This window comes from Pseudorca crassidens, chromosome 2, assembly GCF_039906515.1.
Source record: "Pseudorca crassidens isolate mPseCra1 chromosome 2, mPseCra1.hap1, whole genome shotgun sequence".
Lineage (NCBI taxonomy): Eukaryota > Metazoa > Chordata > Mammalia > Artiodactyla > Delphinidae > Pseudorca > Pseudorca crassidens.
Genome location: NC_090297.1, coordinates 16323667 through 16351410, shown reverse-complemented (window position 1 = coordinate 16351410; position 27744 = coordinate 16323667). Strand labels below are relative to the sequence as shown.

Genomic DNA, 27744 nt, shown 5'->3' with positions numbered 1-27744 from the left:
TTCAATGCCCTTCCCTAAGGTGACCAGCCTCAGATTCCCCAGGCGCCAGTGTGAGGCTCCCTGAAGGCTGTGACCTGCTCCTAGGGGCCGCCATCCCCTCAGCTGTTGGGGGGCACTCGCAGGTCAGAGGCTGGGTCTCCTCATCTCCCCTGACATCACCCCCTTCACCTCCTGGCAGGCTGTGGGTCTCCCTGCCTGCATGCCTGCTCCCCTCCAAGCCTTGCTCCTTCCACCTTGGCTTTTCCAAAGGGTAAATCTAATCGTATCACTCCAGCCCTCAGGAGGAAGTCCCCAGTCTTTCACCTGGCTTACAGCACCCCTTAGGATCCAGGCCCCCCTTTTCCTTTCCCCTCCCCATTCACCTGGCCAGCTTCTAGTTATTCTTTAAGACCCAGCCCAGGCATCCCCACCTCTAGGAAGCCTTCCCAGACTGAACCTCTGCCCACCCCAGTCTGTTTCTTTATCTGCCTCTCTGCTGGGCAGTGAGCAGCTGAAAGCAAGGGAGTCTATCTTCCCCCTCGGTCTTTCCAACGTGGCCCTGAGTTGGTGCTCGACTGTTGGCCACAATGTCACTAAACTGAACCCCACCTTCAGGGGACCCTTCCTGTCCCGCGGCCCTGGCTTTTGCAGGAAGCGCCTCGTAGTACAGAGGGGAGCCCCCAGCTGGCCTTGGGTCTGAGGGCCGGGCCGAGGACTCTGAGTGCTATAGACTGGTGGGTTCCTCCTCAGCCTGGAAGGCCCTGTCACGCCCTCCACTTCCTCCCATTGTGCCTCCTTTCCTGTTTAGCTGCTGTTAGGCTGAGGACATTTTTTCCTCCCTTTGAGGACCTGCTCCAATGGAGCTATTTCTCCATTGCATCTCCCCTGACATCTCCCAAGACTCTAATCTCTGACCCACAGGCGGGCTCTAGAATCAATACACTTGGGCTCAAATCCGAGCTCTACCCATTTAGCTGTGTGATGAGAGGCAAGGGTCTCACCTCTCCGGACTTCGGTTTCCTCATTTGTAAAAAGAAACTAAGAACACAGCCCTCGTGGGATGATGACGGTTTCGACCGCTAAGGCTGTCTGTGCCCCGGGAAGTATGCACTGTGGTTGTGTTATCATGGGGGTTGTGTCACCCCCGGCCTGTTGAAGCTGGGGCTCTGGAGAGAGCCCAGCTGGATGTCTGCTGGATGCCTGCGAGTCCAAACATCCTGGTTTTTTTTTGAACTCCTTACTGGAGAAACAGGGAAAAGCTGATCTTTTTTTTTTTCTTCTACCCGTATCAGGTGACACAAAAAACACAAGCCCAGCTGGGTTGACTGCTTAACTCGGATGTTTAGCAGCGAATCTGAGCTGCCGAGCAGGGTGCTGGTTCCTTTCCTGGATTAGGACCGATTCCATGGGAACCAGACCACCCCTGAGGCAGGAGGGGACATCAGGCAGCCCTGGTGTCTCCCCAGGGCTGGGTTCTGCCGTGGAGCCCCCTCCTCCTGGGTACTGGGGACCCTGGGCTCACGTTCTCCTCGCCCCGCCTGTCTCCTTCCCTACAGGTGAACTTCCGAAGCCCCCGGAGTGGCCGGAGGTGCTGGGCCGCACGGACCCAGCTGGAGAAGCGGCTGGTGATGCTGGTAGCACTTCTGGCGGCAGGAATGGTGGCCTGCTTGGCAGCGCTAGGCATCCAGTACCGGACAAGTAGGTGCACCCGTGTTGCATGATGGGCTTCACTCACTCCCGCCCCAGGCTGTGTCCACTTGTAGAAGGGGGCTTCCCTGCTCAAGCCAGGACTGGCCTCTGAGGCCAAGGAGAGAGCTGGGTCTGGAGGCTGGGGTTGCTGCAACAGACCAAGACCTGGGAGCTGGGCAGATGGGTGATGTTAAGGTTTTGGGGTCAGAAGGACATGAGTTCAAATCCTGGCCGGGCAACTTATTGTCCATGTGACCTTGGACAAGTCACTCGATCTCTCAGAGCCTCTGTCTTCTCTACTTTAAATGGAGAAAATAGTGCTCAGTTTGGGGTTGTCTCTGAGGATTCGAGATGATGTCTATCACATACCTGGTGCCCAATAGGCCTTCTCTAGCCTTAGCTCCAGGTACTATTATTGTTAGGATGTGGGCTGGTTCGACACAACACACGGGCTGGCCCTGTCCTCCATCCTTAGTTCCAACAAAATAGCAATAATGGCTTCCGTTTGCTGAATACTTTCCATGTACCAAATACCAGCCCTCTCCTTTACGGATGTAATCTCATTGCCTCCTCACAGCAGCCCTGTGAGGTGTGGTTGCTTCTGGCCCTGTTTTCCGCACAAGGAAACTGAGGCAGTGGCACTAAGTAACTTGCCCAAGATCACGTGGCTAGTGCGAGAGGGAGTGGGGCAGCTGGAGTTCAACCATGGGCTGGCGGACCCCAGAGCTCAGGCTTTGTAATTCGTGGTGCACTCCAGCGTGGGTTAGTACTCCCAGAAAATCTGTCCTTCTGTGAGCCAGGGACCTTTGTGTACCTCTGTCATCTCATTTCTCTGTCCTGCCTTGTATATGATCAGACCCCACTTCAATCCCACTGTCCGCGGCCCGAGGCTGGTTCTCTGTGTCTGGCTGAGTGTATGTAGCAAGTGTCTTACACAGAATCAATGATCCATGAACTCTTATGGACCTGGAAAGGGCAGATCCAAGTTAAAAATAAGGATGGGAGTTCAGTCAGTTCCAGGATCTCTCCCCTGGGCCCCAAGATCCAGCTTTCTCATGACAGTAGGCCACCTGGTTGAGTAGCCTCTGGGCCTCTGCCAAGAGTTTAACCCCATCAACTTGGTCACCTGGTACTCATCCCATCAGAGCCATCGTGAACCTTCACAGGATTGGGGAACGTCAACTGCAGGTTTTGTTGAGCCTTCTCCACTGTGAATTTCCTGGCCTGTGTGGGTGGCCATGCTGCACTGGAATGAGGAAGGAATTTGGGGGCCTGGAGGGAGGGCAAGACTTCATCTGAGTCATCCTTACATCGCTCCTGGATCAAGCACTCATTCATTCATTCATTCTTCCTTCCACAAACATTTAATGAGAACTTAATCTATGTCAGGTGCCTAAGTGGTACCTAAGAAATAATCACTTAATTGTTTAACTGACTATTTAATGATTTGTAGATTTTTACCAAATGCGCCTAGCACAGCAGGTGATTAATGCATATCTGATTAATTAATTAATGATTTCTTAGCCATATGTGCTTAGCATAGTGCCTGCATGCCATAGATGTGCAAATACTTTGGAAAATGAATAAGTAAACAATTGAATGAACGAAGAGCAAGAAGGAGGATTAAGTGGGAACAGCCTTTCTTTTTTTTTTTTGCCACACCACAAGGCATGTGGGATCTTAGTTCCCCTGCGAGGGATCGAACACGCGCCCACTGCATTGGAAGCGCGGAGCCTTAACCACTGGACCACCAGGGAAGTCCTGCTGCAGCCGCCATCTTGCTTCATGCTAAATCAGGTTTAGTTCAGAACACCCTGCCTGGAAGTATAGGCCCTAGCCAGCCTCGTCTGCCCAGCTCTTGGCCCTGTGAATGGGGAGCAGGCTAGACTCCAGCAGGCAGTATTGCCCTGAGATTGCCCCTAGGAGTTCCCAGGCTGTTTCTCCATCAGAAACCAGAAGGGAGCCCCCAAGGCCTGGCTTCTAGTGGTTGGGCCCCAAACACTTCTTTCATTGCCAGGTGGGGCCCGCAGGGAGGAATCCTGCTTCTGTCTGTCCCTTCCACCTCGGGGCTGCAGAAGGGTTTTCCCCAGGCTGGACCTGGGTGAGGGGAATTCCTCCCCCAGGGTGGAGCTGGGCCGGGGATCCGGTGACCTTTGAGCCAATTCATGTGTCTTCATCAGCTGCCTGGGCCTGGGAAAGCAGAGGCCTCCCCAGATATTGACAATAACCTCATTACCCAGCAGCAGGTGCTGGCTGGCATCAGCCACATCTGTGCAAACATCAGTCAACGCAAATTCTGGTGATTCTGAAAGACTCACCTTTAAGTTATGTCTGGGCACTTAAATACATATTTATCCACCTTCCTGCTGCACCATCCTTTCCAGAAACTTACAGATGCTTTGCAAGCAGTGACAGCAAAACAAACGATAAATTCTCTGGAAAATACTCTGAAGTGTCTTACTTAGTGTCGAGGCCAGGCACCATCCGGACGAGTCTGTGAGCTGGATCTGGGACCTGCTCGACAGATCATTCACGTCCTAAAGGGAAGAAATATCTTCTGCATCCACCGGTGGTGACCAAGGCCTGGACAAAGCTCTTTTATGCACTCAGCCATTCATTCATTCAACAAACATGTACTGGGGGGCTTCCCTAGTGGTGCAGTGGTTGGGAGTCCGCCTGTGGATGCAGGGGACATGGGTTCGTGCCCCGATCCGGGAAGATCCCACATGCCGCGGAGCAGCTGGGCCCGTGAGCCATGGCTGCTGAGCCTGTGCATCCGGAGCCTGTGCTCCGCAGTGGAAGAGGCCACAACAGTGAGAGGCCCGCGTACTGCAAAAAACAAAACAAAACAAAAAAACCCATGTATTGGATAGCTGCTAGGTGCCAAGTTCAATGCTGGGCAAAGGAACTATAAATGCAAGTAAGATGCTGGCTCTACCCTCAGGCTCACATTCTAGTGGGGGATGTAGACAAGGAGACGGCCATGACATAGCGTGGTCTGTGCTCAGATAGCGGACACCCAGGCAGCCAAGGGGCACAGAGAAGGATGAGGGTCTGGGAAGTTTTCCCTGAGCAGAGGGAGCCTGAGCTGAGTTTTGAACGTGTTGACAGGAGATTAGGGGGCCTGGAAACCGTGTATTAATTAATCACATGTACATTTAGCACCTGCTAGGCCAAGGATAGTTGGTAAAGCATCTACAAACCAGTAATAGTTAAATAATCAAGTGACTGTTGCTTAAGTACCACCTGGGTACCTTGCAGTGTGCCTAGCAGATTAGGTGCTTAGTGGAGAACTCAAGCCTCTCAGACTGATTCCTGGGGGCTGGCTTCTTATTTTGGTTTAAAACCAAGTCCCCCTATGATAACTACAAATACCTCTCTCTGACTCACACACACACACACACACACACACATATTCTGATGTGTCTTGCTCCCTGAGAATCACCCTCTTAACAGCTGGCTTCTGGGTTTTCCCACCAGCAAAGTATTTGTCAAGCTTTACTTCCTGCAGTTTGTTGTATAAAAACAATAGGTATTCTTTTCCTTTTCCAGATATGAAGTTATATCATAATAGTGAATAGGCTTTTTCAAACTACACAGAAATTCTTTCCCCCCATCCCCTGCCCCCATAAAGATTCTGGTACGTTCCCTTAGTCGGGAAGTGGGGCATGCGACTCAAAGTTCTCATTTAGAGATATTTTAAATGGTGCCGTGTCCCCTACCATTTCCTTTCTCTATTTTCATGCCTAAGGGCTCAATAATCTTTCATTGTTGTACGGTCATCTCAAAACAAATAATTACCTCGACATAGAGTCGCCCTGATTTTTGTGCTGTTGTGCGACTGTTCTGAGCCCTTTGTCAGCCTTCAGGACTTTGGGTTTGTCATCAGATGTTAATAAGCACACAGGCTGCCCAGCCCCAGCTGGCATTGTGTCTCCGAGTGAGAGGAAGACCACCCTGCCAGCCCATGCATTCTCTTCTGCTCTCTGAGGATTGGCCTGGGAACACTGGACCCTAAGACTCCAGGGAGCTGAGCCCCCCGCCCAGCCATGAGATCATCATCACCGTGAAACTGGTTCTACCGTCCTTCCTCATCTCCAGATGGAGAAACCGACCCTCAGAGAGACGAGGCCACTTGCGCGAGGCCAGAAGCAGAAAGCTGGGATTTGAACCCAGGTCTAAGAAACAGCCCCTGACGCCTGCCCTGCTGCCTTCCTCCCTGTGCAGTGGGGAACTGAAAGCGCCAGAAGGGCTGCAGCAGCCCCTGGCACGACTGGCCAAGGGGTGGTGAGGGAAAGTGGGAAAACCCCAGCCTTGGCATTGCCGAAGCAGCCTGGAGTGGGGTCAGCCTGGGCGCTCCCACACCACAGAGCGACCTTGCTCCGTTCACTTGCTCAGAGCCTTGGCGTCCTCATCCTCCAACGGGGGTGTCGCCCCCGTATCAGGAAACGGTCCCTCTTGTTGCCAGTCAGCTTGGGTCAATGGGCGGTGCGGCTGGGCCTGTGTGCTTAGCCACAAGCCTCCATCTCCTGCAGTCAGCTTCATCTCGTCACCTGGGGCTGGGCCACGGCTAAGGCTGCTCACCGTTTGCTTGCTTTGCTTGAGCCCACCAACCAACCTCGCCTCGGGAGTCCGGCCCCCTCCTCTTGCCTCTGCCCCATGTCCTGTGAGAACCGGCTCAAAGGAAGCTGGTTCCTCTGTGCACTGTGTGTTGGGGGCACTTGGAGGATTTGGCAGCCCTCCACGCTGCCCACCTGCGCCAGCTCCCATCCCTCCTCATGGCAGCACCTGACAGATGGGGCTGCCCTGCCTCCTGGGCCAGTCATCACCGGGAGGGCTCCCTTCCAGGCCCATAGCAGGCATAGCAGAGAGAGGCTGGGGTTCAAACCCCAGTGGCCACTGAGCAGGGTACTTAGTCTCTCTGTGCCCCAGTTTCCTTGTATGTAAAGATGGCCTTAAAGTGATCTCTTAGGTTGTTTCACTTTTATTTTTTTGAAGATTCAATGAGATAACTCTGCTGCCTTGTACTCAGTGGGAATGATGTTTCATAGTTCCTTCTATTCCTAAGACTCTTTCTTTCTTCCTGAGTCCTGGCACCGTATTGTCTGCATCACCCATTTGGCGTGGACTAAGTATCCTCGGTCTATGTTGGTAGAATAAATGACAGACATTTCTCCTACTGTTGTCTTTTTACTTTTCTTGTATAATGTGTGTATCCCCAACTAAATTATTAACTCTTGGAGGAAAGGACTATGCCTTTTATATCCCCACCACACACACACACACACACACACACACACACACACACACACCCCATACACACACACGACACACACACCATACACACACACCACACACACACCACACACACCACACACACACCACACATACACACACACCACACACACACACCACACATACCACACACACACACACCACACACACACACACCACACACACACACCACACATACCACACACACACACCACACACACACACCACACACACACACACCACACATACCACACACACACACCACACACACCACACACACACACACCACACACACACACCACACATACCACACACACACACCACACACACACACACCACACATACACACACCACACATACCACACACACACACCACACACACACCACACACCACACATACCACACACACACACACACACAGACACACAGACACACATTCTGCAAAGAACCTGGAAGATACTCAGTAATTATTTTGTTGAATAAATGAATGCATGAATGAGCAAACAAATTTGTTGAACATCAGGGAATAATAAAAAAATCAATGAATATTTGTGGAAGGAAGGACTGATTAAAAGAAGTACCTTGGTTCAGGGTAATTTTTAAAGCCATAGAAAGGATTTTAGGCAGCTAGACAGAAGTCTAATTTTACACATCAGGAGATCGTAAATCTCCTGAAATCTTTCCTCCATAGTGGTCTAGTGACTGTCCAGTTCCAAATCTGTTTGGTCAGGGCTGGGGTGGGGCATGGCACCCCAGAGCCCCAGGCCACCTGCGCTGTATTGTCATAGCCTCTTCCCTGCCTTCCCTTCACTGGCCTCTTGTCCTTGACCCCTGCCAGGAACCCCCTCGGTGTGCCTAAGTGACGCCTGCATCTCGGTGACCAGCTCCATCTTGAGCTCCATGGACCCTACGGTGGACCCCTGCCAGGACTTCTTCACCTATGCCTGTGGCGGCTGGATCAAAGCCAACCCCGTGCCTGACGGCCACTCACGCTGGGGGACCTTCAGCAACCTCTGGGAACACAACCAAGCCATCATCAAGCACCTCCTCGGTAAGCACCCGGCAGCGGGGCCAGTGGACGGGCTGCAGAGGACGGCTGTCCGCTAGACCTACCTGGCCAGGCCCGGTTGAAGGAAGAGCTTGGCAGGATGGGGAGACGAAGGGCTGTGGAGTAGGTGAGACTGAGTTAAATGTGCCCCATCATTCATTGCGTGATCCTGAGCAAGTCACTTATCTCTGAGCCTTACTTTCTTCATCTATGAGAACAGGATTAATAATACCCAAACTGCAGAGGTTCGAGAACGAGTGAGCACATGTGTGAAGCATTGACGTGGCATGTGTGGCATGTAGTAGGTGCACAAGAACTGGTAGCTGTGGTCATTGCTCTTCTGGCTTTAAGCTCTTCCTTAGGTTTTGACTAGTACTGACTGTGAGTTTTGCAAGTTACGAGCAAAAGGAATGAACGCGGAGCACACTAGATCAGATTTTAAGGTTGTGAGCTGATCAGAGTTCTAACAACGGTTTTATCTGAGAGTTATTCATTGTAGGCAGAAGTCTTCCTTGGCCTCATGGTAATCGAGCTTGCGTGATAAGCCATCTAACCGAAGTTCTTCTCTTTATACCTTGTTAGGCCTTCAGCACCTCTAGTTGACCTTGTTGTTGGTTGTTTCATCCTCAGGTTAGAATCCCATGTTGGTCTTGTTTGAAGTTGTATCTTTAGTTAATGTCTGTTGAATTAACATCTGCCTGTTGGGTGCTTCTCCATGTGGAATCAAAACACCCTGTGCTGTAATTTATAGAGGTCCTGACTTAAACCCTTGAGGGCCGAGACCTTCACCATACCTGTCTCCTGCTGACCCCTGCCCCATCCTGGGACCCTAAATGCTGGGAGAGACTAGGTCATGAAAAGCCAGTCAATTAATCCCATCAATGACAGAACTTAGATTTGACAAATACTTATTCAGTTTAAAAAAAAAAAAGCATCTTGATACTCAAAAGTAGGTAAATTGAAGAAGATACCTAAAAGGGGGCAGATCTTCCCAAAGGGACAGAAACCTTCCCATGAGATAGGAAAAGAGTCTAATTTGATGATAATGAATTTCAGGCAACTGTGTCTTTAAGACGAAAGTGGAAATAAGCAAACTAGGTTAAGGAGACCTTTGCTTGTTTACCCCACCTCAGCCCCAGGGGGCGTGACTGCTGCGGGTGAAACCCACCCACCACTTCTTGGCCCCCAGCAGCTGCTGGGCAGGGCCCCCTGGCAGCCCCCTGCTTGTCTCCCTGAGGGACAGAGCCGGGTGGTATGTGAAGGCGGGGCTGAGGGAACCCCATATGTCAGGAGCAGCAAAGCCCCCTGTGCACTTTGTGCTACCCGAGTGCCTTTGCAAGGGGACCCAGCCTTTTATTTCAGAACTAAAGGCAAATATGTCTGTGGTAGCCAGACTGGCACTCAGGGATGTCCCTTCTCCAGCACCTAAAGACACAGCCAGGGACTGCGCAGGGACCATCAACCAAAGCAGGGGAACAGTCCAGATAGGATAACGAGATGGGCTAGTGCCTCTGCTTCAGTCACCGGGACCTGGGTTCAAGTCCTGGTTCTGCCACTTACTGTGTGATCTTGGGTCAGTTACATAACCTCTCTGGGCTCTTGTCTCATCAGTACAATGGGAACCATGCCTCCTCCAGGTTTGGAAAATTAAATGGGAAGATGTCTTTAAAGCGCTTTACCTGGGCCAGGTGTATTGTGGTGGCTGCTGTCTGTGTTGGTTTTACCATTATTATTTACCCTTGACCTTTGCCCAGTACTTTTCAGTTTACAGAGCTCTTTTGTAGATATCACCCTATGTGACCCTGTAGGGTAGGAGCTAGGAAACTGTTGCTCACCCTGCTTGATAGACGAGGAAACTGAAATCCAGAGAGCTCCTCAAGGCAGGCTAGCAGGTGGCAGAGCTGGGACTGCCTGACTCCTGGTCACGTGTCCTTTCCCTGTCCCACACCACCTCCAGCAGGTGCCAGGGGCAGTACGGCTCCCTGCCCATCTTGCTGGGGAGAGCCTGCAGGAAGCACGGAGCTCTGAGAGTCTGAAGGAAAGAAGGAAAGAGGCTGGCATTTGCTGAGTGCCTGCTATGTGCCGTGCTCTGTACCAGGCTCATCATATCCACTGCCTCCTTAATCCTCACAGCTACCCTGGGACTTAGGAACTGTGGTTCCCATTTTATGGGTGAGGAACCTGAGAAAAGTTAAGCTTGCCAAGGACACCCTGCCAGTCCAGGATGAAGAGGGTCTCCAGCCAGGGGAAGCAGTTAGCACCCAGAGGGGATGGGGGAGAAAGGCAGACGGGCCCTCTAACTCCCCAGTCAGGTCCAGAACTGCCCCTTGTGTAGGACCCCCATGGGTCCTGATCCTGCTGGTTCTAGGAGGATCTTGGGTCCTATCAGGAAGACCTTGGGTCTAGGCCAGGACCGAGCTCATCCCCCTCCCCTACCCCGCAGGCAGCAGTCCTGGGCTCTGGCCTTACATCCCCGCTGTCCCTGAGGGTCAAGGTAGGGGTGGGGGAGTGCACTGAGCCGGGCACGGAGCAGCCGGAACCCTGACCCCGGGGTCAGGGCCCAGTGGTATCAGGAGTGAGCCCTAGCATGCTAGCTTATCACGTGTGGCCTTGGACGAGTGACCCGGCTTCTCTACAACTTAGTTTCACTCTCTGTGAAATGGGAATAACGATGCCACCTAGCACTCAGGGTTACTCTGGGTATTGTCTCACTGTGATGGGTCAGAGCGCTTAGCACAGAGTGTAGCACCTAGTAGTGCTCGGCAGAGTAGGACTGCCCTTCTCGGTGGTGGATGAGCTCCAGCCCAGACGTCTCCCTACAAGCTGTGTGACTACAGAGAGCCTGCTCAGCCCGCCTCAGCCCTTCACCTGTGGAGTGGGAACCAACTCCGAGCATTGGCAGGTGTGTTCTAAGGATTAATTGGGTGGTTGAAGAAAGAGTAATTATTGCTTATTTTATTTCTTATAGAAGCACTGATAGAGCTTCTCATCAGGAAAGGAGGGATGGGGTGTATCCATGACTATGCTGGGTTGTTTACTTGTATTATTTTATTCACGCCATGGAGTATATGCCCATTTTACAGATGAGACACAAATACAAAGGAAACATATTTCCTAGGAAATGGTGGAGCTGGAATTCAGTCCCAGACCTGTGAGGCCTCAGACCTGTATTCTTTCTTTACTGATTCAGCGGTCACAGGGCAGCCCACAAGTGTGGTTTGCCAACCTCCTTGCCCCCAAGGCCGCTTGATATTGTTCTCCAGGCCAGGCGAGACCTGGCCGAGGCCTGATGAACACAGTAGTTGGGGTCACCTCATGTCGTAGTGACCGAGAGCTTCCCCACAAGGCATATCCTGGCATCCCCTCTCCCCGGGCTCACTCCTGGAAACCAGTCTGGATACGGCGCCTCACTTATGGGCCTTGATACCTGGGACTTTGGTACCTGGAAACTCCCGAAGAGGCAGGAAGTAGGTGAGTGGGTGACCAAAATATGCAGGAGTGTGGGCCAGTGCATTCTTGGGCTTAAGGCCAGGCTGGTTTCAGCTCCCCCAAGACAAAGGGGTCAGCCAGCAGGCCTCAGGAGGGAGCTGGAGCTGGTGGGGATTGGAGCACACAGGGGTGCCCTGCTGTCCAGGCTGGCTTGGGGAGCAGCTTCTCTAGGAGAAGAAGGACAATTCAGAGGCGTAAGGATTGTGTCACCTGGCCAGGCAGGACAGCTGTTACCATCAACTTGCTGTGTGACCTTGGGCAAGCCACTTCTTTCTGTGAACGGTGAGTTGACTCCAGCGCCCTCAGAGGAAATCCAGGCAGACCTGTAGCAGGTGGGTTGAACTGGGCCAGGCGCCACCGTGGCATGTTCTGGCTGCCTGCTGGCTGGAGGGGGGTGACCTCAGCTGCACAAGACACAGACGCCTCTCCCAAAAGACACTCTGCCATCCACCCAAGCTGCCAGCTTGGGCTGTCCTCGTAGGCTCTGGGGAGACAAGAGTGTCCTCACTTCATCACAGGAAAGGTACAGCTGGACCCGTCACCCCTTAGGCTGGGCCTTGCCTTAGGGCTTTTAGCACAGACTCTTCTGCCATCTGGAATACCTCCCAGTCCTTCAAGACTTTGGTCAAACCTGCTTCTCCCGTTATGCCTTCTGTGGATACCCAAGGGCCTCTCCGGCTTGAGCTACAGTTATATTTTGTGTACTTGTCATATTTACTACATTTTATATTCTAAGATTAATCACGAAAAAAAAATCGATGCCTGCTTGTTGTAACAATTCAAGTAACACAGATTCCATAAAGAAAAAGTTAGTGGTTTCCCTTTCTTCTACTCCTGACACCAGTCTCCCTGAGAAATACACACAGAATCATTCCAGTAGCATTAAATTTGTCCATGTGACTGTCAGTGACTTGGCAGTTAATCATGTCACGCTGTGACATCTCTTCTATTTTCATTTTGATCTTTTTACCAATATTTACTGTCTAATGTAGTTTCATCTTCCTGTACACATTGGAAATTCTACAGACAAGCTCTGCATCTGAAATGCTTTCTATCCAATATCACGCCTGCAGCAGCAGGCCTTGCTTTTTCTTTCATGCTTGGGGAGTGGTGAGATGGACTGATTGATAAATTGATCCAAGGATGGGAGTGGGTATCCAGGGCTTCTTAGGGGTGGCTGGACTGCTTCAGATCTACCTCTGGTTTTCCAAGCCAACCTGCAGAAGAGGAAAGGGAAGCAGAGAGAGCTTAGGCCTCTGCTCTGGCCTCAGCCACTCGCTGGTGTGACCTTGGACCAGTTACCCAGCTTCTTGCCTATAAATTGGCACCCGCTGGTGGAAACGGCTGTGACAAGATACACACATGCAGCCATGCCCACACACAGAGGAAGTAGCTCGTTTTCTCCGGGAGGCTTAAAAGTGCGTGGGTTCAAATTCCGGCCTGCCGCCCATTAGCTCTGCCTCCATAGGCGAGTTCCTTTGTCTCCCTGGACCTCATTTTCCTTCTGTATGAAACGGGGTGGCCGTGTCCACCTCAGGGTGTCAGTGTGGTGATGAAAAGATCCCAGCACACGGCCTAACGAGCGGTAGTCACCAGTAAACGGGAATGGTCTTATCATGATTTTTGTTCTTCTACAGAAAAAGGCACTGCCTTATCAGCTCCCCCTCTTACCCTCACCGGATGGGGCTCCTGAGACCTGTGACTGTCTGAATTGTGTCTGTGGTTTTATCTAAAACAAACGCTGGTCCTGCCCTGATGTGGAGTCGGGGCCCCACAGGCTCCTGGCCAGCCGGTCTGGCCGCAGCACGGGGGGGGGGGGGGGGGGGGCGGTGGCAGTGCCACAGAATCCCAGGAACCCCCATCTCTGTAGCCTCCCGGCTGCTGGAGCATTTGTTTCCTCCCCAGGGGTGATGTGGGAACTGGTGTTCCAATAAAAACTCCCAGAGGAAGAAGCGGGCCGATTAAATGGTATGCTGTCTTTCCTCTCTGGGACTTTGGGGAAGTGACTGAGGAAGTTTCTGGAATTTGGGGTCCCTAAAAGGAAGTACCCAGGCAGTTGGGAGTCCTATTATCTGGTCCTGGGCTGCCAGATTGTTTCCAGACCACTGGGGCCCTGGGAGTGCCACCATCTCAAACACGTGGCCCCTGCTGGGCCCTGGGCGCTGCCCTGTCCATCCCTCCAGGCGGCTCCCTACTTCTGAGAAGTAAACAGGTCGGGGGGTGTCTTAAAGGAAACCAAGCTTTTCCTCAGGAGAAAATTAACTGGGCCTGACTTCACTCTGAAACCCAGCCTCCTCCCTCAGGCTGAAGTGATGGATGCCTTTCTCTGTGGCGCTCCCAGACACGCCTTCATTCACTGTCTCAACAGTTGCATACTGTCTACTAACTGTGTGCCGGCATCCCTAGGTGCCTAGGATCCTGTGAGGAACAACAGTCTTTTCTGTGTGTGGAACTTACATTCTCACAGGGGAGACAGACAATAAACAAATAAATGAGTGAATAGATAACATGGTTGTGAACAGTTAGGGCCTTGAAGAAAATCAAGTAGGATGCAGGGCCAGAGAAGGGAGAGGTCATGGTAGCCACGGTGATCAGGAAGGATGGGTCTGCAGAGAAGGGGACATTTGAGCAGAAGCTTGAATTGAGGCAGAGAAGAGACCACAAGGATGTGAGGGGCAGAGTGTGGCCGGCAGGAGGAACAGTGAGCACGGTGGCCCTGGGGTAGGAGCATGGAATCGAGAGGGGAGGAACAGAAGACAGGCTAGAGCTGGCAGCCAGGAGGTGGCAGGGCCCAAATCATCCAGGACTGTGTCTCTCAACCTTTTTTAATGACTGCTTCCTGCCTAAAATTTTAATACCACGGATATACTGTATGCTTGTTTCTGTACTGTATGTATGCATAAAAAGAATAAGATGTTTCTGGGGGACTTCCCTGGCGGTCCAGTGGTTAGACCCCACACTTCCACTGCAGAGGGCATGGGTTCAGTCCCTGGTTGGGGAACTAAGATCCTGCATGCGGTGCGGTGTGGCAAAAAAAAAACAAAAAAAAAACAGAGTAAGATGTTTCTGTCATCCAAGAACTAATTCTCTCCCCGCCTTTAGGAGCAATATTGTCCCAGTTGAGAATGCATGCTATAGGGCCTTCTAGGACATTGTAAGGAATGTGTATACTCCAGTGCCTATTTGAACTGAAAGTATTCAAGACAACAGCTCTATAAACTCCCCCCAGGGTTCCACTTGGATGTTTAATAGACATCTCAAACTTAAAACATCTAAAACCGAATTGCTTATTCCAGTCCCCGAGCCTACCCTCCATCCCCAGTTTCTGCATCTTAGCACCCCCTTGCTCAGGCCAAGGAAGCCTGGCAGCATCTTGACTCCTGTTTCTCTCGCGTTCCCCCTGCTTCTCACCCCTTCTGTGCTGTCACCCTGGCCCAAGCCCCCACCATCACTCCATCGCTCACCTGGTCTGTTGCAGCGGCCTCTTACCTGGCCATCTCGCTTCGATTCCTGTCCCCCAAGGAGCCTGCCAGGTAGTAGGTGCCCTGTGAGTGAGGAGGAAGGAGAGGAGGTGGAGAATGTGCCATGGGTTGTCCTGATGGGCACAGGAGCCAGGGGGCGGCTGTGGGGCAGTGGAGGAGCTTCACCTGCTCCTGGGGCTCCTGCCCCAGCCAGCATCAGCGTGGGAAGCCAGGGTGAGGGAGGGGGAGGACATGTGCTAACCCCTGGTGGGGCTCACACTCCTGTCCCTTCCTGCCCCACCTGCCTCATTTCCTCCCCGTGCAAGCCTCCAGCGGTACCGGGCTCATCACCCTCTCATCCCCCAGATAGGGCATCCGTCCTCATCAGAAGCAGATCCTGAGCTCTGTTCTTTCATCAAGCGTCGCTGAGGGCCACCGTGTGCCCGCCGGTGCTGGGGGAACAGGGGCGACTAGGATATGGACTAGTGGGCGAGGCAGCCCCAGCACAGCCCCCGCTGCCGCTCCACATGCAACTCATCCTTCATCCCCAGGGCTCCAGCAGGGAGTTCCCAGGCCTCCCCCTGCCATCCTCTCCAGCCCCCCTGGACTTTCTCCTTATAGCAGTCGCCCCACGTATAATCAGATGCCTTGCGATGCTCGTACTGCTGTCCGCCTGACCCGCCAGGCTGGCCCCGTGCCCGTGGCCGTGTTGCCTGCTGCCTCCCCACACCCAGCCCGGCAGCCTCCAAACCTTCAGAACTTACTAAACATTTGTGGGAAAACAAGCGGAGGTAACAGCCAGGGTGTGGAGATGAGAGGAAGGAAGTTTGACCTTGACAGTGAAGGAGAGAGGGAGGCGATGCTTTCCCCCTCCTCTCAGCGATCATATGGGGCTCGTGTACAGGTGTCGGGGAACAGGGGTTCCGCCTGGAACTCGCTGTAATCAACACAGCTGGGCTGTTCCTTGGGAGTCTTTCTTTGGGCCTCTTATCTTGGTGGCCTTGGGGCCATGGAGGAGGGAGATGCCAGGCCCTTTCGTGGGCCAGAGCACACAGGACGCGCCTCCCCCGACACTGGCCTGGCATTTCAGGGTTATGGCCAGAGTCAGATGCTGCTTCTGGAGTCTGGTGAGCAGTGATGATTCTTCAAAAGCCTAGGTGATATAGCTGATTCACTTTGTTATACAGCAGAAACTAACACGCCATCGTAAAGCGATTATACTCCAATAAAGATGTGGAAAATAAACAAATAAATAAATGAAGCCTAGCTGCTGGGGGCGGGTGTTGTCACAGAAACAAGGCCCCTGGGAGGGGTTTTGCTTTCCCTCATGTTGTGCTCCGTTAGTCTGAGAAGCAGGGCGAAGTTCAACTCTCCCCACGTCTGCGCTCCCCCTCCGGAAGGCTCTTCTCATGCTCCAGTAGGGCCTGGGGCACACTCGGGTGTTTCCGGGGCTCAGCAGTGGTTGCCTGTGGGCTCCAGGGCTGTGTGTGCCCTCCACAGACCCTCAGCACGCAGGCCCCTGGACCTCTGTCTCTGTATCTCCCTTCAACTAGCCCCAGGCTTGTCCCATGCCCTGTTGAGGGCTGTCACCCTGACTGCAGCAAGACGGGGCGCTGATGCTCTCTGACCATTGACACCAGTGATGCTGTTCGTGGTAAGAACTGGGGGGCAGAGGAACTCTCGGGAGAGGGGCTGGGAAAGCTAATTAGGCTCGTCAGGAAATGACTCCAGCCCTTCTGAAACAGGCTACACCAAACATTTCTTTTCTCCCATGCCCTTTGATGCTTCCTTGCTTTTCCTCATACTGTCCACTCCCCCCAAACCCAGTACCCTTTCCCCTCATTTCTACCTGGTGGGTAACTTTTCATCTTTCAGAACTAGCTCAAATCGTAGAACATCCTCTGGAGAAACGCCACCCCCTGCCCTCCCCACTCCACCAAAGGGTGTGACTTTTCTCTGGGTTCCAGAACCATTTGCGTTAGTCAAAGCACTGTCTTGTCTTGGGGTCATGTCTTTGCATGTATGTGTCACCATTTGACCATGCGCTCCCTGGAGGCAAGAGCGGGTCTTACTTGTGTCCATAAAACCTAGTGGCCAGCCCAGTGCCTGGCACCCATAGGTGCTCAGTGTTGAGGCCCTTCGTGAATGAACCTCTCAGGAGAAGCTTCATAGGCAAGATGGCCTCTGAGAGGCCTTGAAGGCGGAGTAGGGTTTGACAGTATCCTATGCAGAAGGCCAAGGGGAGCTCTTTCTTCATGTGTTTACTTGTTTGTTACTTGTGTCCTCACACTGGAAAGGAAGCTCCATGGAGACAGGGACGTTGTCTTTTGTGTCCCCAAAGCTGGCACAGAGCCTAACACAGAGTGAGCAGCTAGTACCCACTTAGTGAATGAATGGATAAAGCTCTGCCGGAAAAGGAAAGCAAAGGAAGGGGTTTCGGGGTCCAGGAGGGATGAGAATGAAATGAGGAAAAGCGGCCAGAGCAGTGAGGAGTTCCCCAAGGCGGAGCGGGAGCGGAGGGAACCGGGGGCCCGGCGGGGTGGGGGTCTGGAGCAGGGCTCTGCGAGAAAGGCGGATCCTCTGTGCCCTGGCTGCAGATGGGACACTGCCCCCACTTGTGCCCGTGCAGGAGCGTGGCCTCAGCGGGTGGCATCCCAGCCAGGGCATCAAGGACAAGGAGAAGGGACAGAGGCTCCCGGGTGTCCTGGTGTCAGGAACTGAGTTGCTGCTTGTGGGGGACGGGAAGGGACATGGCAAAGGGCCTCTGAGTCAGCTCTCGGTCTGATGAACATGCCCGGCCCCTCTGAGGAAGAAGCGGAGAGTCAGTTTGTAATGAACGAGGCCTTAAAGCTTCCGTCCAAGCCCTGTCTTTACCACAAGAAAGGTTCTCTGGGATCTGAAAAAAAAAATAGACAGGTCTCTGTCCCACACACCGGGCGGGGGTATCTGGGTCACACGCTAGCCGGCAGGGAAAGCAGACTGTCCTCCCGTTGGGTGGCCCGTGCTGCCAGGCCAGGGACACGTCTGAGAACCCATCCAACAGACAGGGAGAAGCACAGTCTCCTCTCCTTACCTATGCTCAGTGAATGAAGAGCCCTCCAGTCTGCCCACGGCAGTCAGATGCCCACCGTGGCGGTTCCTCACCTGCACTGACAGGCCCAAGTCCCAGCTCTTGTCACAGCTGAGAACACCGAGACTCCAAGAGGGACTCGCCCAGGGCCACCCAGTGTGCAAACTGCTCTCCCTTGTCGTTCCAGAAAACTCCACGGCCAGTGTAAGTGAGGCAGAAAGGAAGGCCCAGGTATACTACCGTGCATGTATGAACGAAAGCAGGATTGAGGAGCTCAAGGCCAAACCCCTGATGGAGCTGATCGAGAAGGTGAGCCCCTACGCCCCATCTCCTCCTGCCCCTGCCCCCTTCCCCCATCTCCTCCTGCCCCTGCCCCCTTCCCCCATCTCCTCCTGCCCCTGCCCCCCGTCTCTTGCCCCTGCCCCCATCTCCTACCCCTGCCCCCCATCTCCTACCCCTGCCCCCGCCTTCCATCTCCTACCCCTGCCCCCTGCCCCCCATCTCCTACCCCTGTCCCCTACCCCCCATCTCCTACCCCTGTCCCCTGCCCCCATCTCCTCCTGCCCCTGCCCCCATCTCCTCCTGCCCATGCCCCCTGCCCCCCATCTCCTCCTGCCCCTGCCCCCTACCCCCATCTCCTCCTGCCCCTGCCACCTGCCCCCATCTCCTCCTGTCCCTGCCCCGTACCCCCCATCTCCTCCTGCCCCTGCCCCCTACCCCCATCTCCTCCTGCCCCTGCCCCCTACCCCCATCTCCTCCTGCCCCTGCCACCTGCCCCCATCTCCTCCTGTCCCTGCCCCGTACCCCCCATCTCCTCCTGCCCCTGCCCCCTACCCCCATCTCCTCCTGCCCCTGCCCCCTGCCCCCCGTCTCCTCCTGCCCCTGTCCCCTGTCCCCATCTCCTCTTGCCCCTGCCACCTGCCCCCAGCTCCTCCTGCCCCTTCCCCGTACCCCCATCTCCTCCTGCCCCTGCCCCCTGCTCCCATCTCCTCCTGCCCCTGCCCCCTACCCCCATCTCCTCCTGCCCCTGCCCCCTGCTCCCATCTCCTCCTGTCCCTGCCCCGTACCCCCCATCTCCTCCTGCCCCTGCCCCCTACCCCCATCTCCTCCTGCCCCTGCCCCCTGCCCCCCATCTCCTCCTGCCCCATCCCCTGTCCCCATCTCCTCTTGCCCCTGCCACCTGCCCCCATCTCCTCCTGCCCCTGCCCCGTACCCCCATCTCCTCCTGCCCCTGCCCCCTGCTCCCATCTCCTCCTGCCCCTGCCCCCTACTCCCATCTCCTCCTGCCCCTGCCACCTGCCCCCATCTCCTCCTGTCCCTGCCCCATACCCCCCATCTCCTCCTGCCCCTGCCCCCTACCCCCATCTCCTCTTGCCCCTGCCACCTGCCCCCATCTCCTCCTGTCCCTGCCCCGTACCCCCCATCTCCTCCTGCCCCTGCCACTAGCCTATGCCCCTGGCTTCTGCCCCAGCTCTCAGCTGCCACCAGGGCCCAGCCACCTCACACCTCCAGCCACCTTGACCAGCTGGATCATGGAGTCTGTCTGTCTGCTGACATGTGTCAGATTGTCTGAGTGAGTGTGTATGTGTGTGTGTGCGTGCACATCTCTGTGTAGGTGGGAATGTCTGTATGTATTTATGTGGGGCTGTCTGTCACATGTATATGTCTCTGGGCGTCTGTGAGTGGGACAAGGGCCCTATTTACAGGGAAGATGTTTCTCTACGTTGCTACTTCCATTTCCTCAGGGGGCATGTTTGTGTGTGAGGAGGGGTATGTTCTGGAAGGACCAACAGAAAGTCTGGGATCAGAAGCAGAGCCCTCCCTGTGAGGAGGGCCACGCTGACCCGGGCCCCCCGTCACCCTGAGCAGAATGAGTCTTCTTCTTCCTGGGCACCTTCCAGTCAGCCTTGGATGGACTTGGGGGTCGGGGGGGCGCCCAAGGCTGGCCGCACTGCCCAGTGCACACAGAAGGGTGGCCGTGGGTGTTTTCGGGGGAACTGCTGCTCCCCGGGGGCCCGCCTCCTAGGTGGGCTCAGGGGAGGCACTGCAGCCAGGTGGGGAGCTGTGGGCATTGGGGACGGGACAGCCCCTCTCCGCTGGCACAGGCCTCACGTGCCAGCACGTGCCCAACCAGGGAAGACTGAGGAGATGAAAAGCATCCCAACTCGGAGAGAAACTCTGATAGACCTTAACTCACCAACCTTTTAAAGAATAAGGACCCTTTTTTTATAGGCACAACTGAATTTCTGCTTTAATAGGAATTACATTCCTGTGATGGAGTACGCAAAAGTGAACAGAGCACAGGAAAATTCTCCTTCCCATCCCCATCCCCAGCTGCCTAGGGAGTAGCCGCCATATGTTTTCATGACTGGTCAGAAACCCCTAATGAAGACACACCAGGGGCTTCCCTGGCGGTCCAGTGGTTAGGACTCTGCGCTTCCACTGCAGGGGGCGTGGGTTCAATCCCTGGTCGGAGAACTAAGATCCCACAAGCTGCGCAACATGGCACGTCCAGAAGAAAAAGAGAGAGGGAGGAAGGAGGGAAAGGAGGGAGGGAGGGAGGAAGAGAGAGAGAGACAGAGAGAGGGAGGAAGGAAGGAAGGGAGGGGGAAGGGAGGGAGGGGAGGGGAGGGGGAGGGGGGAGGGAAGGAGGAAGGGAGGGAGGGGGAGGGAGGGAGGGAGGAAGAGAGAGAGACAGACAGAGAGAGAGGGAGGAAGGAAGGAAGGGAGGGGGAGGGAAGGGAGGGAGGGGGAGGGGAGGGGGCGGGGGGGAGGGAAGGAGGAAGGGAGGGAGGGAAGGAGGAAGGGAGGGAGGGGGAGACAGGGAGGGAGGAAGAGAGAGAGAGAGACAGAGAGGGAGGAAGGAAGGAAGGGAGGGGGAGGGAGGAAGAGAGAGAAAGAAAAAAAGAAGGAAGACAGACCAGCCCTTTCATTTACTCCTGAGGCTCAGAGAGGTCAGAGGACTGCAGAGGGTCACAGAGCAAGTCAGCAGCAGAGTCAGAATCCACACCCAGTCTCCCCCGACCCCGCCTCATCCCCTCCCCGGCCCCCCTCCCTCCCCACAGCTCGGGGGCTGGAACATCACGGGGCCCTGGGACAAGGACAACTTCCAGGGCATGCTGCAGGTGGTGACGTCCCACTACCGCACCTCGCCCTTCTTCTCTGTCTACGTCAGCGCAGACTCTAAGAACTCCAGCAGCAACGTGATCCAGGTGAGGGGCCGGGAGGCCGGGGGAGAGGGCCGGGCCTGACCCCAGGGCCTGTTTTGAGTTTACCAAGCAGCCCGTGAGGGCAGACCTGCCCTTGGGCGACAGGCTTCTGGTTTCTGAGCTTGGTTATCTCTGGAGGCTCCCAACTGTGAGATTTTTGCAGGAAAGTTGTGAAAGGGCAGGCTTGCCTTCCTTGGGTAGGTGGGGGTCACTGCAGCACAGGTGAATCTTTGGGGTTCTGACTGGTTACTGTGGGTCCCAGGAGTGATGTCAAGTCCTGGGCACAGCTGGAGTCACCTCCCGGTCACCCCAGCTCAGTCTCTGGCCTTTGTGGCTCTGCTCGGAATAGCTTTGAGTCCACCTCTTCCTGCCAGAGCCTGCCCCAGACTGAGTACCAGCACACCCAGGGGACCCCAGCCCTGCTCTGCCCACCCTCAGAGGCAGAAGCAAGAAACTGGGTTGGGCCTCCTGAAGGCTAAGTTCCCACCCACCTCTGCCACTCACTCACTGCGTGACCATGGGCAAGTGCCTCGGCCTCTCTGAGATGCAATTTCCTTGTCAGTCAAATGAACTACAGCAATACCTACTCTAGGTATGTCAAGGTGCGGCCCAAGGCTCTGATAGGAGCTATCAGGGATTGGCCCTCCCTACCTGCCCAGCACCCAACAAGGCCCTCACTGGCACTCTTTCCTTGAATCCTCATTCCAGCTCTGCGGGTCAGATAGTTCCCCTATTTTCCAGGTAAAGAACCTGAGGATCAGAAAGGTTCGGCAACTTGACCAAGGTGACACAGCTGTGAGTGGCTCTGGACTGCTCACCACCTTGGGAAGTGTTCAGTGAAGCAGAAGTGCTCTGCCGAGCCTAGAAGGAGTTTAAAGAGGAGGGTGGTTCCGTCTGACCTTCAGAAGGGCCCCAAATCCCCACGGCTGACCACATGTGTGGGAAGGAATGTAGCCCGACATGTGTCTGTCCCCTCGCTGGGGGGCCCATCCCAGGGGTGGCCTCGGCTACCAGCTTGTGCTCCTGCTGGGGTCTGAGCTGCTCCTCCGTTGCCACATGCCTGCCGTCCCTGGAGCGAACAGAGACTGCGTGCAGGTGTGCGTGCGCAGGTGTGCGTGCGCAGGTGTGCGTGCGCAGGTGTGCGAGCGCAACGGGAGATCCCCTCTCACCCCCGCCTTTCTCTTCAGGTGGACCAGTCTGGCCTGGGCTTACCCTCGAGGGATTATTACCTGAACAAAACCGAGAATGAGAAGGTAGGTGTGCCTCTTCAGAGAGTGGCTCCCGCCCAGACTACCTCTCTCCGTGGTTCGTCCCCCTCGGTGTTCCCTCAGTGTACACACCTCTGCAGGTCTTTGAAGCTAGAGGAGCATAGAGGTGTCCCTTACCTGGCAGTCCCTGGCAGGGGAGGGGTATCATTTGTCCCCATTCTAGAGTAAGGCTCTTCCATATTCAGGCACCGTGGGCACAGGGGACAGGTGTCATTTGTCCCCGTTCTAGAGCGAGGCAGTGATAATGCCCACCTTATATACACATCACCTCTGGCCTTCCCAGTCACCCTGCAGGTACTGAACATCTCTGAACTTCATTCGCCTTATGTGTCACATGGACATTATTTTTACCTGGCCTGTTACAGAGGAGGAAATAAGGCTCAGAGATGCTAAGTGACCTTATGAAGGTCACACAGCTAGTCGTCAGTGGTGAGGCTGAGATTCTCATCCAGATCCGCTAACTCCAAAGCCCACACCTTTCCCTCCCCCTGGCTGCCTCCTGTGATGTCCCAGGGAGACCTGGCCTGAGGTTCATTGACTGTCCATTCATGATTCCACCCACTGTATTGAGCAAGTGGCTACCAAGTGCCTGATGCTAGGGAGATAGTGATGAACAAGACCAGCTTGGTCCCTGCCCCATGGGGCTTCGAGTCTAGGAGGGGAGGCAGATGTTAAGTAACTAACCACCCGATTAGAGGCATGATGATAAATTGTGAGAAGGGAAGGGTGAGCTGAGAAAGTAACCTGGAGACCTAATTCAAATCTGGGGGCCTGGTAGAGCAGGTGGATCAGAAGTGCGTTCCAATAATTGAGCGATGGCCCAATTGGTGGCTTCCATGTGATGGGCGTCCAGGAGGGAGTGTGGGCTGGGACAGCAGGGACCAGCCCACTTCGGGACCTTTGTGGGCTTTATCCTGAGGGCCATGGGGAACCAGTGAAGGAGTGCACTGCCAAAACCATTCTTGAAGCTAGTTTCCGGCGGGTATCCTGGATGAAACCCCCCAGCCCCCTGGCTCCCTGCGCAGGGCTGCAGCTGGCCTGCCCCACCCTGCCCCCCTTGTCCAGTGAGCAGTGGGTAGCAGCCACTGACGGATGGGGGGTGCTGGGTCCCACAGGTGCTGACGGGATACCTGAACTACATGGTCCAGCTGGGAAAGCTGCTGGGCGGAGGGGACGAGGACACCATCCGGCCCCAGATGCAGCAGATCCTGGACTTTGAGACAGCACTGGCCAACATCACCATCCCCCAGGAGAAGCGCCGGGACGAGGAGCTCCTCTACCACAAAGTGACAGCAGCCGAACTGCAGGTAGCTGAGCTCTGCTGACGCGGAGGCTGAGGCAGCACAGAACTCAGGATGGAGGGCACTAGGCTGGGGTGTTGACACCCCCTTCACCAGACCCTCAGAACAACCCCGTGAAGCAGGGGTGGTTGTTGTCCCCAGTTCACAGACGGAGCTGAGGCTTAGGGAGTTAGAGTTGCCTGCTGAAGGCCACACAGCCGGAGACCAGCCAAAGCCAGTCTCTTGCCCTACGCCAGGCTGCTTTTCTGCAACCGCAGCTACCTGGGGAGACTCTGTGGTCGTGATAATATTGGCTCACATTGACTGGGCATTTCCAGTCTCTCAAGCTCAAGTACATCAAGCCTGGTGCACAATAAACGTGAATGTTGGGTTCTGATGTCACCTCCCTTTTCCAAGCCGGGAGGTTAGGTGATGTGCTCAAGGCCTCTAGGCTCCTAAGTGGCAGGGGAGCTGGGACCTGGACTCAGGCTTGGTTCACTGGAGCTCTGCTTTTGACCACGACCCTGGTGACCTCCTGGAGCTGTAACAGGGTTGGGGTCAGTCGCCCTCTGCACTGGGTGTACCCATCTGAGAAGTCGATGTCTCGTCTGTAGGTCAGCCTCTATCAAAGCCTGCCCCCTGGTGGCTGCTTGGGACTTGCAGGTAGTGAGTTGATTGCCTGCCAGTTCCTTCTTTCCAGTTCGTGGCATGTTGGTGTCCAGCCTTCCCCCAGGCTCTGGGGTCGCCGAGGAATCAGCAGAATGGCCTTAGTCAATCTTCCTGTTTCCTGCCATCGCCCAGGAATGCTCGGCTAGGCCGTGCTTCCCTGCTCGGAAGGATGTCCAGGCCACCTGTGTGGAGGCTTCACTCTTCCTCTGCCCAGCCGAGTCCTGCCCATCCATTAGAGTTTGGCTCATCTCTGCTGCTTTAGGGAAGAACACCTAGGTCCCTACCCCTTTTTCTCCCTCCATCCCTCCCTCCAACAGGTGTCTGTGGGTCTACCTTGGGGCCTTGCTCTTGACGTGCTTCCAGGCGAGTAAGGGACACCAGCGAGGAAACAAGCTCAATCTCATTGCCGAGTGCTTTGGACAAAAGAAGCAGGGCACTGGGGCCAGGGGCAGAGCTAAGTCAGGGAGGGTGAGTCTAATGAATAAGTGAGCAGGGGCCAGGCTGACTGAGTGTCCCAGGCGGAGGTGCAGCCCACACAAAGGCTGGGGATGAGGGCAAGAGAGCCTGGCCTCCTTCTGGGTGCCAGCTGCCCTTTAGGTCCCCAGAGAAGCTGGCATCGGGGGGAGTGGTGCTGAGTGGATTGTTATGGAGATCAGCAGCCTGTGCTGGGCACCATCTGGCACTGTTTTTCCGCTCCGAGGCCAGGAAGTCGAGGGAGATGCTGTTTGTGCAACATGGTTTGGTTTGCTCCAGCTGCCCAGTTCTCAGCCCAGAAGGGCTCCAGCAGTCCCTCTCCCCCCTGCAGTGGCCACGAAGGCAACTGACAGCCCGAGAGTGGCCGAGAAAGCACAGCAGCCCTGGGCACATCTGCCCCAGCGTGGCTTCCAGGCTCTGCCCCTAGATGTCTTTTCACCATTGCTTTCGCTCTGTTCTTCCAAGCAAGCAAGGAAAGGCTTTTCCTCCCTCCCAGCTACAGAGCTCCCAAGGTGGGGAGGATTTTAGCAGAGGCAGCAGCCTGGAGTTGTGTGAGTCCTGGGCTTGGAGTCAGAAGACTGCTCTGGCCCAGCCCCACCGTGAGCCTTGGGCAAGTCACATAACCCCCTCTTTGAGCCTCGGTTTCCTTCCTTGTAAAATGGGCTTTGCTTGCTCATTTACACCTGCTCCATTGCAGAACACAGAGACAAATGAGGGACAGCCCCTGCCCTCATAAGGGGCAGTGGTTCTTAACTTTAAGTCACAGAATTCTTTGAGGACAGGTTGAAAACTGTGGCGCGTCTCTCAGGAGAAATGGGCATGGTTACGTATAAAAATATTATATCTAGTGTTTAAAGAAGTCCTGGACCCCTGAAGCCTGGTGTCCTGGATGAGATTTGGCCTGCCCTGCCCATGGGGTTGCATGACGGTGAGATAAGGCAAAGGATGGGATCTCATCTTGTAAACTGACATGCAATTCGAACATATTACAGTAATCGATCTTAGTATTATTCCTGTGTCATCGGTGATGACAGCCCACGTCTCCAGCCCTAAACCAGTTTGATTCATTCCACCCTTGGACAGAGAATGTCTTTTTGTTCCCTGGTATCTGGAAATTTGGTGTTCTTCCCAGACTCCAGGAGGCTCAGGGAAAGACGCCCCAGCCTTTCACAGTGTGGTTCTAGGAACACACGGCGGTTCCAGGCAAGCCCCCAGCAGCAGAGTCTGAATTCAGACCCATGAATCCAACATCCTTGTGTTGCTTCTCTAGGGGCTTGAGGACCTTCCTGTTCCTTTCTAGGACCTTCCACACCAAAAATTGATTGGGAGTGAGCCCCATCCTCTGCTCTAAATTCTTCAGCTGAGACAGAGCCTGGGAGCGTCCTCGTTCCTCTCCCACGTTGCAAGCCTACTTGAGCTGGGTGCTTGGTGACCAGCAGTGCTCTTTGGCTGCAAGTGTGGAAAATAGAGCTCATCTGTGTGCCCCAAAGGCTTTGAGTCACAAGTGGAATGTCCTGGTTGGTTAAAACAGCCGTCTCCATGGAGATGGACCCAGGCACTCGGGTTTAAGTGAAGTGTTCACTAAATCAGTAAAGATTGAAAATGTGAAAATCCTGGTATTCAACACGCACTCTGTTTCAGAGTTGCGGGAATTTACCTGCACAGAACACCTGCTCTCCCGAAAGGAACAGGCTTGTGTTAAGTATACGGGGATTTATCATCCCCTGTATCTGTACCCTGATCAGAGAGTTCCAATCACCTGCAGTTTAGGAAGCTCTTGTTAATTGTATAAACAGCGACATTTTGTAAACTTGGCGATTTTCCCGGGGGGCTTTGCCAGCAGGTCACACTGTCAGGTAGCTCTAAGTGTTGAGCCCTGTTTGACCATCTCACCTGGACACCTTCAAGTTTTGCAGCCACAGAAATTTGATGGGGAGCCCCAGAGGTCACCTGCTTAAGGAGCTCTTGCCAGGAAGAGAGGGAGGAATGGACAAGCTACGGGAAAAAAGAAGCTCGATTTATTGTATAAGCTGTCCCGAGAGGCACAGAGTAGCCCACCCTTGGCAGGGATTTTTTTTTTTAATTTATTTTTATTTTTATTTTATCTGTGGCTGCGTCAGCTTTTTTTTTTTAATTAATTTATTTATTTATTATTTTTGGCTGCGTTGGGTCTTCGTTTCTGTGTGAAGGCTTTCTCCAGTTGTGGCGAGCGGGAGCCACTCTTTATCGCGGTGCGTGGGCCTCTCACTGTCGTGGCCTCTTGTTGCGGAGCACAGGCTCCAGACGCGCAGGCTCAGGAGTTGTGGCTCACGGGCCCAGTTGCTCCGCGGCATGTGGGATCCTCCCAGACCAGGGCTCGAACCCGTGTCCCCTGCATTGGCAGGCGGACTCTCAACCACTGCGCCACCTGGGAAGCCCCTTGGTAGGGATTTTTGTCTCCATTTGAGAGAAAGGCTGCAAAGTGACTTGAGATCCAGAGCTGGTTCATGGTGGGGACCCCAATCTAGGTCTTCTCCAAAACAGGGCTCTTCCAGCTCACCTTGGTCCCAGGCAGATGGGGATGTATTGGGGCAACTGAGCACAGCTCTTCCCAACTCTGTGGGTAGTTTGCAGTAGGTCATGGTGGGAATGCAAATTATCCGGCATCACTGAGAGCCAGTTGTTAAATGTTTACCAGCACACCACTGCCCACGGGACCTGCCCTCCTCAGTCCTTTTAGGTCCTTGTTCCCCAGCAGCTGAGCTGCCCTTTAAAACCAGAGAGACTGTCAAGTGGGAGGTTTTTATGGCTGCCTCTGTCACTGAGGACATTATAAGTATTTACCAGCAGGTTAT

At 54.5% G+C, this 27744-nt stretch overlaps 1 protein-coding gene across 2 annotated transcripts in view; it reads left to right on the top strand.

Moving 5' to 3' along the window:
• Positions 1 to 27744, top strand: part of ECE1 (endothelin converting enzyme 1) — a 114887-nt gene that overhangs the window by 64904 nt on the left and 22239 nt on the right. For both annotated transcript variants that reach the window (XM_067723028.1, XM_067723018.1), the window contains exons 3-8: positions 1536 to 1677; positions 7781 to 7993; positions 18198 to 18319; positions 21076 to 21222; positions 22407 to 22472; positions 23603 to 23794. In XM_067723028.1, coding sequence (XP_067579129.1) covers positions 1536 to 1677; positions 7781 to 7993; positions 18198 to 18319; positions 21076 to 21222; positions 22407 to 22472; positions 23603 to 23794 — 882 coding nt within the window. The remainder of the gene's footprint in view (positions 1 to 1535; positions 1678 to 7780; positions 7994 to 18197; positions 18320 to 21075; positions 21223 to 22406; positions 22473 to 23602; positions 23795 to 27744) is intronic.